The following is a 14,965-nucleotide window of genomic DNA, read 5'->3' as shown; positions in this document are numbered from 1 at the left end:
GCCCTGTGATTGGCTGGCGACCAGTCCAGGGTGTACCCCGCCTTACGCCCGAAGTAAGCTGGGATAGGCTCCAGCAACCCCCGCGACCCTCGTGAGGAAAAGCGATAGAAAATGAATGAATGAATGAAAAAAATCAAAAAATTAAATACACAAAAATAAATATAAATGGAAATAAAAACAAAAATAAAAAATATATACATAAATAAATAAATAAATAAATAAAAGCAAAAATAAATACAAAAATAAAAAACAAGATTCAAAAATTAAAAATAAATACAAAAATAAATGTAGACATAAATACAAAAATAAATATATAAATAGAATTACATATCAATAAATAAATAAAAGCACTCTGCCCTCATATGTATTTATTTCATGCTGCAGACAATGTCAGCTTGAAATGCAGAAGGAAAAACTATTCAAATGAGGGGGCGGTCCTAAGTGTGTCTTGGGTTGAACTGTTCGCCTATTGGTTGATCGACATGTGAGTGCGAAAATCGACTAGGTATGCCTGCAAACGGCCACAGCAAGAGGAAGTCACCACACCACTCTCAATGGCGGTAAATATGGCTGCAATCTCCAGGGATCTCCGTTTGCTAGCAGATATTTCGGATAATGCTTCCCCGGATTACCTGCTTTTCCGGGTGGAAGCCTTATTGGAGCCTGATCTCTCTCCTCCCCGACGGAGCTTTTTCACACTCACATGTCGATCAACCAATAGGCGAACAGTTCAACCCAAGACACACTTAGGACCGCCCCCTCATTTGAATAGTTTTTCCTTCTGCATTTCAAGCTGACATTGTCTGCAGCATGAAATAAATACATATGAGAGCAGAGTGCTTTTATTTATTTATTGATATGTAATTCTATTTATATATTTATTTTTGTATTTATTTTTAATTTTTGAATCTTGTTTTTTATTTTTGTATTTATTTTTGCTTTTATTTATTTATGTATATATTTTTTTATTTTTGTTTTTATTTCCATTTATATTTATTTTTGTGTATTTAATTTTTTTTTCATTTTTGTTTTTATTTTCACTTTTATTTATTTATTATTTTGGCAGTTTTGGTCCTCCATAGATAAGCGGTAGAAAATGAATGAATAATTGTAATACCTCTGTTAGAATAAAAACGGTAGCCTATTAGGGTTTGTTATAGCACTCTGCCGCCCCCTGGTGCTCGCACGCAGTAACACAAGCAATGCTTTCACAATGAACGCCCAGCATTTATTTTCAAACAAAAGCTCACAATACTGACAGGAAATATGGTCGAGTACGCCAATACCTAATTTCTCTCTCTCTCACACACACACACACACAGAGTCCATTTACAACACTATGGAGCATTAAACCCAAAATACGCAAACATATATCTAATAGTACCAATGTACAAAAAAAAATGTGTAATGAACTGTGTAGTGTTACACATGACCATCATAAAAAGGATGCACTAAAACCAGTTATCTCCATAAAGTTGCACTCGATTCAGTGGCGTCCCGCTTCTTTATACACTTATACTATTTTGTAATGTTTGGTCATTAACAAGACAAACGACATGCAAAAACATCAGATGACACATTTGATTGGTAAATACCCTCATTAGTTCGATAATACCTTGTCTTGTTTTTTTTTTTATTATGATGATATTATGATTATACAGCAGAGTGGAGCCTCCAAGTTGGGATACCAAGAAACCGGGAAGAGGACGTTTGTTTTATCGGTACTGGAATTAAAAACTGTTGCGTAAACATAAGGCGGCAACAGAGTCGGAACTGTGTGATTTTCCTTGTTAGCAAACCTTATTTAACAACAAAACATGCTGTTTTTGACTTACAGTTGTTGGTTTCATTTTGTGAAACAGTAGACGCCTTAATGCGTGAGGAGTTTTTTTTTCAAGTATCACGTCAGTAGAGGGCGCCGTCTTCCATGTGCTGACCTGATGAGGAGGATTCAGGAAGCTGAGCATTAGTTTTTCCGAAGAAAAAGTTGACATGCTTAAAGGATTTGCGGGTATCTCGCATGGTATCAGGGTTTTTTTTTGGTTTGAGAAAATGTAGCTTGAAATCCAATACTTGGAGGTTCCACTGTGTATTCTAGCTGGACTGTAAACCAGATCCGGATCATAAATGCCCGTTTCATGTACAGTAAACCTCGGATATATCGGAAATTCGCTCACAACGGACGGATAAAAAAGAACCGATTTTTCTGTAATGCATTTCCAATAAAAATTCATTGCATATATCGGATTTTTTTATAACGGATTTCGCCTATTTCGGACAAAATCTCCAGTCCCATTCCAATGCATTTCCATGAAATTTCCCTCGCATATATCGGATGGCTGCATTGTGGCGCTCCGATTCGCCGAATCGTGACAGGCCGCTATACGACGTCATTTGCAGCGTTTGCAGCGTTGCCTGCGCGTCCAGGTACATTGGAAACATAGTCAAGGAAGTGCGTTTTTATAACAGATAAAATCCGATATATGCGTAAAACGGACATTTTCCGGTATACGCATATAACGGATTTCGCTTATATCGGACAAAACCAGTGGGAACAATTGAATCCGATATATCCGAGGTTTACTGTATATGTACAGTACTTGATGTATCTAGAAGGAGTCGTCCTCCTCCACGGGATGAAGTGTGCGCCTCTCCAGCAGCGTCTTTAACATTTCCACCTCCCGTTCGGCCTCCTTCAACTTCCTGTGTAGCGTCTCGTTGGCCTTCTGGAGCCTTTGGTTCTCCTGGCAAAGACGCTAAGAAATGAACGTGCCAATATGTGTAGTGCGTTCAAGTACCATGGGAGACGCGACACTTACTGATTGGAGGGTTTCGCTGACTGATTGATTCTCCTCTTCTTCGGGCTCGCTGGGCTTCTGCACAAGAGAAGCTCGGTTCTCCCACTTGGCACAATGGCGTTGTTTCCTTTGGAGCAGCGGGCTGGGGCACGTCGGGGAGGTCGCGGCGGGGGCCGGGACGAGCAGGGTCGGTTGAGTGTGAGCGGATTCGGGCGACAGTGGAGGACCATCGGTCTGGGTGGCGCTGTGGACTCTGTTTAGCCCCGAATGCGAGGAGACCGGGGAGTCTGGGCTCCAGTCTTTGCTGTCGTCAGACGGGTACGGGAAAGGACATTCGTCTGAACCTGGACATAATCACATTATGAAGTGAATTCTGTGTATTTTTATCTTTTTGGATAGCTTTTCAGTGGACAGGAAGAGCTTTTATATTGCTTGAGACGAAGCTCACGGTCGAAGACGTAAACTTAAACCTGTGCTAAGTCATTTTTACATATAATACAAACTGACAACATCATCCACGCTAACAATAAATGACTCAAATGAAGAAGTGATGAGACGGAGATGCTCTCCAGCGGCCTTGAGTAATGCAGATTTCTGAAGCAGGTGGGCGGCCTCCTCAGGGTTACAGAAAATGAAAGGCAGCTGGGGGGGTGGGGGGGGGGACCACCCACCCATTGCGAGAAACAACTCGACGCTTCTTTTCCTTATGGAGTGAAATCACGTAAAGCACATTTTGCCTTTATTTCAGGCATAATAATAGCAATGCTTGATTGTACGTGCTAGCGCTACAGGGCCTCTTCTATGGAGATGTACAGTGGAGTGGCGGTCATCTTATAGTGACAGCCAGCCAATCATGAGCTACAAAAAATCTCACAATGAGCTTATCAACCCATTGGAAATCATTAATCAGCTTAGAAAGAAAGCTAAAATCATCACACTGCGACTTAACACTCAAAGGGTAGTTATGAAATATACAAGACAAGTACCAATCATTCATTCATTTTCTACCGCTTATATTCATGAGGGTCACGTGTGGGGGGGGGGGGGGGGGGGGGGGGGGGCTATCCCAGCTGTCTTCGGGCAAGAGGCGGGGTACACCCTGCACTGGTGGCCAGCCAATCACAGGGCACATATAGACAAACAACCATTCACACTCACATTCATACCTATGGACAATTTGGATTCGTCAATTAACCTAGCATGTTTTGGCATGTGGACGAGGCAATTTACCTTTCTGCAGACCCGTCAACCATCCCGTTTTCCCTGGGAAACCGACGTGTTTTGCCCTTCTTTCCCGTTGCTCGAGCATTTAAATAGGTTTTTAAACAAATTTGTGTCAGCTTAGAAAGAAAACTAAAATCATCACACTGCGACTTAACACTCAAAGGGTAGTTATGAAATATACAAGACAAGCACGCACGGGGAGAACACACAGAGATGGTCGAGGGTGGAATCGAACTCGGGTCTCATAGCTGTGAGGTCTGCGCGCTGTTTTTGGAATGTGGGAGGAAACCGGCGTACCCGGAGAAAACCCACGCATGCGCGCTAACCACTCGGGCGACGTGCAGCCCCAATAAGTACCCGACTTGTTTTTTATAGTAACCCTTGGTGGGGGAGGATACCATACGTACCATATTCGTACTTTTTTCTATGCCGCTTATCCTCACTAGGGTCACGAGGGAATGCTGGAGCCTATCCCAGCTGTCTTTGGGTGAGAGGCCCTGGACTTGTTGTAAAATATGCATGTTTAAGTCCATTTGAAGTTGTTTTTACCCAACTGGGTGAGCAAAAGTATAACCAAAAACATTCATTCATTCATTTTCTACCGTCGCAGAGGGGTGCTGGAGCCTATCCCAGCTGTCTTCAGGCGAGAGGCGGGGTACACCCTGGACTGGTGGCCAGCCAATCACAGGGCACATATAGACAAACAACCATTCACACTCACATTCATACCTATGGACAATTTGGAGTCGCTAATTAACCTAGCATGTTTTTGGAATGTGGGAGGAAACCGGAGTACCCGGAGAAAACCCACGCATGCACGGGGAGAACATGCAAACTCCACACAGAGATGGCCGAGAGTGGAATTGAACTCGGGTCTCTTAGCTGCGAGGCCTGCGCGCTAACCACTCGACCACCGTGCAGCCATGAATCAATCATTCATTCATTTTCCTCCGGAGCGTCACAGGGTGCTGGAGCCTATCCCAGGCGGGGTACACCCTGGACTGGTGGCCAGCCAATCACAGGGCACATATAGACAAACAACCATTCACACTCACATTCATACCTATGGACAATTTGGAGTCGCTAATTAACCTAGCATGTTTTTTTGGAATGTGGGAGGAAACCGGAGTACCCGGAGAAAGTCTTATAGTAGGTATAGTAAGATTACGATGCGTGTGGATGTGTGTGCAGTGCACCGACCCACCCTCTGAGGTTCCCGTGGTAACAGGCGTGGAGCTCGGCGTGGGACTGTCGATGGCGTTATTGTTCACTCTGGTGTTTTTCTTGCACTCAAAAGCCACCTGGTCCTTGCACAGCTTGTGGCAATTCATCCCGCAGTCTGAGAACGCACAGCAGAGTCAGAACAGGAACTCGACAACCAACTTCTCTTTGAATTTGTTCTGCAAATGCAACTCTCAGATGTTTGCAAGCGCACTTTGAAGAACAAATGCTTTTGTATGGCGGTGCGGTGCGGGCGGGGAGTATTAGTTCACCCACGACTCTAGCCGTGACATCTAATGCAGGGGTCTCAAAGTCGATTTACCTGGGGGCCACTGGAGCTACGGTCTGGGTGAGACTGTGCAGGTTTTCAAAAAATAAAATAAAATAAATAGTTTCCTGCTTTTATTTGTACCCAGCGTCGTAAGCCTGTAGCTTCACTGCTAATACAATGTTGACGGCGCATTAACAGCGCCTTATTTATTGATTTGGACACAAACAAACACCGCTAGACTCACCAGAGACAGGTGGACAGGCACAGCTGAAATAAAGTGCCTGTAGTTGGTTTCCTGCCTGGAAAATCCTGGCGCTAACCCGAGCTAGCAGGTCCTCAAACTGAGCCTGAAGTACCGCTGGAAGCCACGTCGACCAGGCATTGGAACCAGCCGAGCTCTGTGCACCTCCCAAAGGGTATCATGTACCCAGAAATGATAGTGGAGTGGAGCTTCGGACTTTCAGAGCAGTACAGCGCAGTGATGATGGCGATCTCGGTCATGGATGATGAGGGGAAAAAGCAACCCAGGCGGGCTCGCTCGCGTATGGGCGGGGCAAAATCGTACACGATACCATACAGTATCCGTATCAAACTCGCACGGGCCGCACTAAGATTAAAATTTCATATTAAGGCGAGGGCCTTAAACTAGCGTCCAGTGGGCTGCATTTGGCCCACGGGCCGCAAGTTTGCGACCAATGATCTAATAAGATCCGATATCTGAATTCAACTTTTATGCTCGCTTTTGCTTGCCAGATTGTTGTTCAAAATGAAATGCATGCTCGTATATGGCAACTGGGACACTTTCGATTGTTTAGGGCAGGGGTCCCCAACCGCCGGGTCGGTGGCGCATTTGCTCCCGGGCCGCACAGAAATAATAAATAATTTATTAACGACTCCCTATCACTGTCTCCCATCACACCAAGATGGGACCATCTCATCTCAACAAAACAAGCTCAGGCCTCCCACTGATTCTGCGGGTAATATTTTTATTAGCTTTTAGCCCCGTCTTGTTATTTTATATTTGCTGTATTTGTTCTGTCACACATTCCCGGTCTGTGGTGCAAAAAAAGTTGGGGACCCCTGGTTTAGGGAGTACTATTGTAGCAACATATTTACACATTTGAAAAAAAAAATTCACAGATTTAGCTGTGTGGCAACATGGGACCCCAATGGGAGCCCCTTCCTGTGAGCTCACCAATTAAGAGTGGGCGGACCCTTTGCGCAGGCTACGGCCATCATGCCCCACGCTCAAGAGAGTCGCCCCGGTTACCCGTGTTTTTTTTTTTTTTTTTTTAATGAGGAAATGTACGTATTACTCTTTTGAACGCATATTGTTACATTTTGAGAAGCCTTTACTTAAATGACCCCAGCAACTAAACTAGGGGGGGGTAAGTCACTGATGATGTACTACACTTCAGATGGCGATGTGATACGACTTCATGTTCAAAAAAATGTGACTATGCCTTTAACTTTGAACTTGGTAGCATAATAGATGCCATGATGATGCAGTTACTGAGGCTCCTTTTCATTTCACGTTGAAAACTTCCAGTCATCTTTATAAAGGCAGAATATTTCATATAGCGCTTGTATTGAATCTCAATGTCGCCGGTGCATTGTAAAAAAAAAAAAAAAAAAAAAAAAAATGCCTCCAACGCATGACTAATATTTAAAACGCTTACCTTTGCATCTGTAGCCTTGCTTGATGACACCCCAAAGCTGTGGATGAAGAACATGCAGACATTAAAGCACAAATGTTCTTGTTTTTCTTATATATATATGTGTGTGTGTGTGGTGTTGCTTACAAATCCTGAGCAGTTATCACAGAAGGTGGGCTTCATGTATGTTGTCTCCTGAAAGTTGTGGACAAAGCCAAGCCCCAGTTTGGAGCAGATGACGCTAGCCCGCATGAAATAAGCCGTGATCTCATCTCTACTGACGAGACCCTCTCTGTCAACAGGAGAATAATAGGATTAAATAAAACATTATATGTAAACATATAGGAGTTTACGGACAAGAACCACCAGGTTCAGGAACAGCTTTTTCCCAACAGCTGTCTCCTTGCTGAACTCTGCCCCCCCATTGCCCACCCATTCCCCTACGTACATCCCCCCGCTGACCTATGCCCTCCCCCATCACTTCATTGCACTATTGTACTATTGCACTATTGTACATATACTATCTGTTGATTCATTGATCATACTGTTTAATTTATATAATCTGCAACAGGGGTGCTCATTAAGTCGATCGCGAGCTACCGGTCGATCGCGGAGGTGGTACTGGTCGATCGCTGGTCGATCGCGGCGTGACATTAAAAAAATATCATCCCAGCATCAATGCCGTCACTTGATTGATATACAGGGCAGCCATTCAGATGACAACTGAATGTTGCCCTTCGGGCGACCAATCAAATCAAACAACGTCTCTAAGTGCAGCAGAACTTACGATGTCAGCCTATCATCCATCCCCGTTACTTGATTGACATACAGGACAACCAATCAGATGACAACTGAATTTTGACCTTTAGGTCACCGCTCATGCGTAAACAACGATGCAAAGTGCTAAGCTAGTCGGCGAATTGCGAGATTTTAAAGCCCTCGCTAAAGTTTATGGTCACTAAAATGAGTGAAGGAGCTGGACCAAGTAAAAAGGCAAAAACTGGACCAAGTAAAAAGGCAAAAAACATATCACTTCCATACGGATATGGAATATTATACGGATATTATGATACGGATATTATCCATGACTGATAAACATTTGGAAGTGTGCTTGAGGCTGGCTATCAGCAGCTACTGTCCGGACTATGCATCCCTGGCTGGTTCAATTCAATGCAAGTCATCAAAGTAAACTCAGGTAATTACAAAAATTTTAATAGTTAATTATGTGTTTTGCAATATTGGCTCATTTGGTTATGTAAGGTACATCAACATACATTGTACGTACAAATAATCCTCAATGCATTTGAAAATAAATAGATGTTTTGCATTTTTGTAGTGGGTAGATCATTTTGACTCTGTCATTTTAAAAGTAGCTCGCATGCTGAAAAAGTGTGAGCACCCCTGATCTGCAATAACCATACTCTACTCTAGTCACTTCACTGCAATACTGTACATATTACTGCTATTATATATTGTCATATCCATACTGTTTATAATCTGTATAATCTACAATAGCCATATTATAGTCATTTCCATACCCTAGTCACTCCATTGCAATACTGTATATATTACTGTTATTATATATTGTCATACCCATACTGTTTATAATCTGTATAATCTACAATAGCCATATTATAGTCATTTATATCCCTGTACATATCCTCACTGTATTATAGTCATAGCCTGTATAGTTTTATTTACATAGATCTGTCCATACTAATGTACTTGTAAAAAATTGCACTTCTGGTTGGATGCTAACTGCATTTTGTTGCCCTGTACAAGTGACATGAGCAATAACAATAAAGTTGAATCTAATCTAAAATCTAATCTAATATGTATTTATTATGCAGGTTCATAGGGATTGCATGCTTTTTTTCTGTGGTCTGTGAGCACAGTGGAAGTCGGTATATGCATGCAGTGGTGAGGTTATGGTTAGTTTTGCAGTTACTTCACATTTCCTGTTGCCTCACTATGTACATATATCACTACAAATACCGCGTTTTGCTGCGCATACTGTAGGCGCGGGACCCGCCGAGCACTCACTTATCTTTGTCCATGACACAGAAGGAGAAGGGGAAACTGGCGGCAATTTTCTCAAAGTCCTCCTGGGAAATGAAGCCGTTCTCGTCGTGATCGTAGTTCTTAAAAACGGACTGCGAAGACGTAAATGAACATTGCTTGAAAGTTCATGAAACAACCACAATGCCGCCGTCAAAGAAATCCCGCACGTGACTTACGTCCACCATTCTCTGCACATGCTTGCTGATGGTTCGGGGATCGGGTTTGGGGGCAACTCCTGATACCCAGTCCACAACCACTGGAGGTCGAGATGGGGTGGATGGCTGGTGGGAAACCAATGAATAGTTGAAAGACAAGAATGGGCCACACACTTATTTGACAATAGTCACGTATACATGGACGCAAATATTCCTTTATTTTATTATATTATATTTTATTATATTCATATATCGGCGGCACGGTGGTCTAGGGGTTAGCGCACAGACCTCACAGCTAGGAGACCAGGGTTCAATCCCACCCTTGGGCATCTCTGTGTGGAGTTTGCATGTTCTCCCCGTGCATGCGTGGGTTTTCTCCGGGTACTCCGGTTTCCTCCCACATTCCAAAAACATGCTAGGTTAATTGGCGACTCCAAATTGTCCATAGGTATGAATGTGAGTGTGAATGGTTGTTTGTCTATATGTGCCCTGTGATTGGCTGGCCACCAGTCCAGGGTGTACCCCGCCTCTCGCCAGAAGACAGCTGGGATAGGCTCCAGCACCCTCGTGAGGAAAAGCGGCAGAAAATGAATGAATGAATGATTTTTATCTTTTCCTGTTTAAATTTATCCCGGGTGCGTTCTTTCAGCGAATGTACTCAGATATGACGTAACACGCAGCTTGAGACGTTGTTCAGTTTTAAAAAATGGAGGCCAGCAATCGGCACTGGACTGCTGGGGAAAAGTTTGTTTTTGATCCAAACTAAATTTCATGACTGGATGAACAAAAAACTTGCAATACAAAGTTATTTCAACAAGTGAAAGAAAAACGTTACCACGTGATGTTGATGTTTACGCTTTACTGGGGATTGACTAGTCATATACTATTCTGTATTATAGCGGTGCATGTAGACAAGAGTATGGAATATTCCTTTCCATGTATACCATTGTTTTGGGAAAGTCATTAGGAAAGATTCCATTCGGAAAGAGGAAAAACTCATGTAAACGTGGCTACTACTGTGGATTTTTGGGGATTATTAAATATTCCAACCACATTTTACGCCCAGCATTATAATGTTTTTTAATGCAGAATCTTTAACACAGCTCCTGTATTGCATGGATAAAAAAAAAAATACCTCAAGTTGTGAGCAAGAGCATATGCAGCGTAGGTTTATAACTGTAAACATAAAGTGCATCCATTACTCACAGTGGCTTTACAGTTTCTGGGCTCCCGAGCGTAAGATAGTTCATAGATTTCATCCTCGGTGTAGTAAAGGTCCAAGGACAGCTGCATGGACAGAAATCATGTCACATGGGAGAAGAGCATATTTTCAAGGACTCATTCAGTGGTTCATGGATAACACACGAGTACTCATTTTGTCACCCACACACACACACTCCTGGACTCTCATCACACCCACATGAGTGCGGACAATCCACATGTTGTAACACAGTCATCTGCATGTGTGTTGAAGAAGAACAAGATGGTGAATCATGAAAGCGTTCGGGGGTGCGGGGCACTATACCGTCAACAGATGGACCAGGTCTTTGTTGGCGTCCAGCTTGGGGGGGATCTGTTGGAGCTGGATCAGCTCGTTGATGTGACTGTAGAGTGCCTGGAGCTTCTGAACGTTCACTTTATTGTCTTCCACATAGTCCGGCATGGCCTCGTTGACTGAAATTAGGTCTTTGAGGTGGACCCCCAGGATGGGGATTTTAAAACCTGTGTACCTGCTGAATGCTTGTCTGTAGTTATCAAAGTTCCGGCAGGAGGACAGCAGATCTGTCATTTCATTTAACACCTGAGAAGAAGGAGGGAGATATTTTACTTTCCTTTAACACTCCATAGGTTGACATGGTGCGAAAACATTATCTCGAGTACAAGGAATACACAAGACATAACAAACTAAGACCAATGTTGGGCACATTACTTTAAAAAAAAGTAATTATAATTACTAGTTACTTCTCTAAAAAAGTAACTGAGTTGCTAACTGAGCTACTCCACTACAAAAGTAATTAGTTACCAGTAAAAGTAACGCCCCTGCTACACTCCCCTTTGACTTTATTACAGTCAACAGGTGTTTCTGTCGGTTTGAGTGGCTCACACAAGACGTGGACAAACCTTTTTTTCGGGGACATATTATACATTCGACGTGTATATATTTACCTTTGAATTTAACGAGTTTAAAGTAGTGTCTGTACCGCCATTTGGCAAAGGCTGTCTTCTCACTAGAGTCCTCTTCGTTCGCCATCTTTAGCTAGGCTGTATCTACTACCCGGCACCCACCCGGATGTGCTCTAAACACCCGCCCACTTAAGTTCTTTGATTGGCTCAAGACGCAATTTTATAAACATTAGCCAATCCTCATTGCTTATATGGTCTAAACACCCGCCCACTTAAGTTCTCTGATTGGCTGAAGACGCAATTTTACTAAAACCTGAGCCAATCCTCATTGCTTATGTGCTCTAAACACCCGCCCAATTTAGTTCTCTGATTGGCTGAAGACGCAATCTTACTAAATTTTAGCCAATCTTCATTGCTTATGTGCTCTAAACACCCGCCCACTTCAGTTCTCTGATTCGCTGAAGACGCAATTTTACTACACATTAGCCAATCCTCATTGCTTATGTGCTCTAAACACCCGCCCACTTAAAGTTCTCTGATTGGCTGAAGACGCAATTTTACTAAAACTTTAGCCAATCCTCACTGCTTATGTGCTCTATAAACCCGCCCACCTAAGTTCTCTGATTGGCTGAAAACTCAATTTTACTAAAACCTGAGGCAATCCTCATTGGTTATGTGCTCTAAACACCCGCCCACTTAAAGTTCTCTGATTCGCTGAAGACGCAATTTTACTACACATTAGCCAATCCTCATTGCTTATGTGCTCTATACACCCGCCCACTCAAGTTCTGATTGGCTATTTGTAGGTGGCATCAGTAAAGTGCAGTAACGAGGTGTCGAAAATGGTAACGGCGTTAAAAGTAATTAGTTTAAACACCGTTATTCCCATCACTGACTAAGTAATTGCTTAATGTTTAATTGTAAGTAAATAATGACTAAAGCATTTCCAAAAGAAATGACCATTTCCATAAGTAATAAAGTAATACCTACTTCAAAAAGAACACATATTTTACCTTGATGACCTCACTGGGTACATGGGAGGTGGTGTCCTTCAGTCTGGATATGGAGCTGTGACAAAGCCCTCCCACCACTGCCATTAATGTGTTGTAGTTGTGCATGACGTGCAAACCCTGTTGGTCACAATAAAGATGAGATCCATTACAAACCTAACAATGCTCAGTCAGCGCGGTGTTCACTTAACAATACTTTGTCATTGTGGTTATAGTTTGCATCGTCCAGGTAACCTTGTTTATATAATACATTAAAAAAAATATGTTACATAAACCACTTCAATTGTTGTTGCTTTTCTCACTTTTTTTTTTGTTTTTGCTTTTCCATCTCTTCTCAGCTCTCTAACTCCTGCTGTCACTAGAGAGTTATGGTGCGAAATTTGTCTCCACACCCCACGGGCTTTGTGCTTGCAGCAGTTGGCAGCAGCAGCAGCAGCAGAGTGGCGCTTTCATGGTACGAACCGATGCATCACATGACTGCAGCACAACCCTAGTTGTAGGTAATCAAACTGACCAGGAATGTTCCACTTTTTGATAAATACAAACAAACATGAGGATATTTTTTGAGAGTAAAGTATGTTAAGACCACAAATATATGATAGATATACTTTATAATATCTAATCCAGGGGTCTCAAACACGCGGCCCGCGGGCCAAATGTGGCCCGCAGGACACTAGTTTGAAGCCCCCGCCTTGATATGAAAGTTTAATGTTAGTGCGGCCCGCGCAAGTTTGATATGGATGTTGTATGGCAGGGGTCTCAAACACGCGGCCCGCCGGCCAAATGTGGCCCGCAGGACACTAGTTTGAGGCCCCCGCCTTGATATGAAAGTTTAATGTTAGTTGCGTCCCGCGCAAGTTTGATATGGATGCTGTATGGCAGGAGTCTCAAACACATGGTCCGCGGGTCAAATGTGGCCCGCAGGACACTAGTTTGAAGCCCCCGCCTTGATAAGAAAGTTTAATGTTAGTGCGGCCTGCGCAAGTTTGATATGGATGTTGTATGGCGGAGGTCTCAAACATGCGGCCCGCGGGCCAAATGTGGCCCGCAGGACACTAGTTTGAGACCCCCGCCTTGATATGAAAGTTTAATGTTAGTTGCGGCCCACGCAAGTTTGATATGGATGTTGTAGGGCAGGGGTCTCAAACACGCGGGCCAAATGTGGCCCGCAGGACACTAGTTTGAGGCCCCCGCCTTGACATGAAAGTTTAATGTTAGTGCGGCCTGCGCAAGTTTGATATAGATATTGTATGGCGGAGGTCTCAAACATGCGGCCCGCGGGCCAAATGTGGCCCGCAGGACACTAGTTTGAGGCCCCCGCCTTGATATGAAAGTTTAATGTTAGTGCGGCCCCGCGCAAGTTTGATATGGATGCTGTATGGTATCATGTACCCAGAAAAAATTATTACGTTTGATTAATGTTCATGTTAAAGGTTAAATAACTGTTAATAGTTATCCTCCCTATCCGTGTGGAAGTGGTAAGTTTTTGGCTATTTAAGTTTAAAGGAAATAACTTGAAGGCTACCGTTTAGGTCGCTATCCCTCTAGTTTGCGAGTTAGCATGTGTCTCAAGCACAGCTAGGAGACCAGGGTTCAATTCCACCCTCGGCCATCTCTGTGTGGGGTTTGCATGTTCTCCCCGTGCATGCGTGGGTTTTCTCTCCGGGTACTCCGGTTTCCTCCCACATTCCAAAAACATGCCTCTCGCTGGGATAGGTTCCAGCACCACCCGCAACCCTCGTGAGGATAAGCGGTAGAAAATTAATGAAGGATTGGTACTTGTCTTGTATATTTCGTAACTACCCTTTGAGTGTTAAGTCGCAGTGTGATGATTTTAGCTTTCTTTCAACACTTGCAGCCTGGGTCAAGTGGTTAGCGCGCAGACCTCACAGCTGGGAGACCCGAGTTCAATCCCACCTCGGGCCATCTCTGTGTGGAGTTTGCATGTTCTCCCCGTGCATGCATGGGTTTTCTCCGGGTAAAATGTTAGTTAAAATGCTCTTTTTTTTTAAACTAGTATTGGTACTTCTCTTGTATAATTCATAACTACCCTTTGAGTGTTAAGTCGCAGTGTGATGATTTTAGCTTTCTTTCTATGCTGTCTTCTTATGATGTGGACATGCAGCTTAAACATCGGTTATTATTAAGTTTTAGTTTAACACTTGCAACCTGGGTCAAGTGGTTAGCGCGCAGACCTCACAGCTGGGAGACCCTAGTTCAATCCCGCCTTCGGCCATCTCTGTGTGGAGTTTGCATGTTCTCCGTCGTGCATGCGTGGGTTTTCTCCGGGTACTCCAGGTTTCCTCCCACATTCCAAAGAACATGCTAGGTTAATTAGCGACTCCAAATTGTCCATAGGTATGAATGTGAGTGTGAATGGTTGTTTGTCTATATGTGCCCTGTGATTGGCTGGCCACCAGTCCAGGTTGTACCCCGCATGAATGAA

At 43.4% G+C, this 14,965-nt stretch overlaps 1 protein-coding gene across 2 annotated transcripts in view; it reads right to left on the bottom strand.

Annotated features, from left to right (window-relative positions):
- Window positions 1-418: 418 nt before the first annotated feature.
- The window catches only part of LOC131140579 (RAS guanyl-releasing protein 1-like), a 31,465-nt gene continuing 16,918 nt past the window's right edge, over window positions 419-14,965 (bottom strand). The window contains exons 8-17 of one of the 2 annotated variants that reach the window (XM_058091127.1): window positions 12,523-12,639; window positions 10,911-11,186; window positions 10,592-10,672; window positions 9,407-9,511; window positions 9,213-9,322; window positions 7,317-7,461; window positions 7,194-7,230; window positions 5,227-5,361; window positions 2,820-3,142; window positions 419-2,756 (exon numbers count right to left, since the gene is read on the bottom strand). In XM_058091127.1, coding sequence (XP_057947110.1) covers window positions 2,610-2,756; window positions 2,820-3,142; window positions 5,227-5,361; window positions 7,194-7,230; window positions 7,317-7,461; window positions 9,213-9,322; window positions 9,407-9,511; window positions 10,592-10,672; window positions 10,911-11,186; window positions 12,523-12,639 — 1,476 coding nt within the window. In that variant the 3' untranslated portion in view covers window positions 419-2,609. The remainder of the gene's footprint in view (window positions 2,757-2,819; window positions 3,143-5,226; window positions 5,362-7,193; window positions 7,231-7,316; window positions 7,462-9,212; window positions 9,323-9,406; window positions 9,512-10,591; window positions 10,673-10,910; window positions 11,187-12,522; window positions 12,640-14,965) is intronic. The other variant, XM_058091128.1, reaches the window with a different exon arrangement.

Source organism: Doryrhamphus excisus, chromosome 13 (genome assembly GCF_030265055.1).
Source record: "Doryrhamphus excisus isolate RoL2022-K1 chromosome 13, RoL_Dexc_1.0, whole genome shotgun sequence".
In the NCBI taxonomy this organism is placed as follows: Eukaryota; Metazoa; Chordata; class Actinopteri; order Syngnathiformes; family Syngnathidae; genus Doryrhamphus; species Doryrhamphus excisus.
Note: the sequence above shows the minus strand (reverse complement) of the source record. Positions and strands in the feature narration are given on the sequence as shown.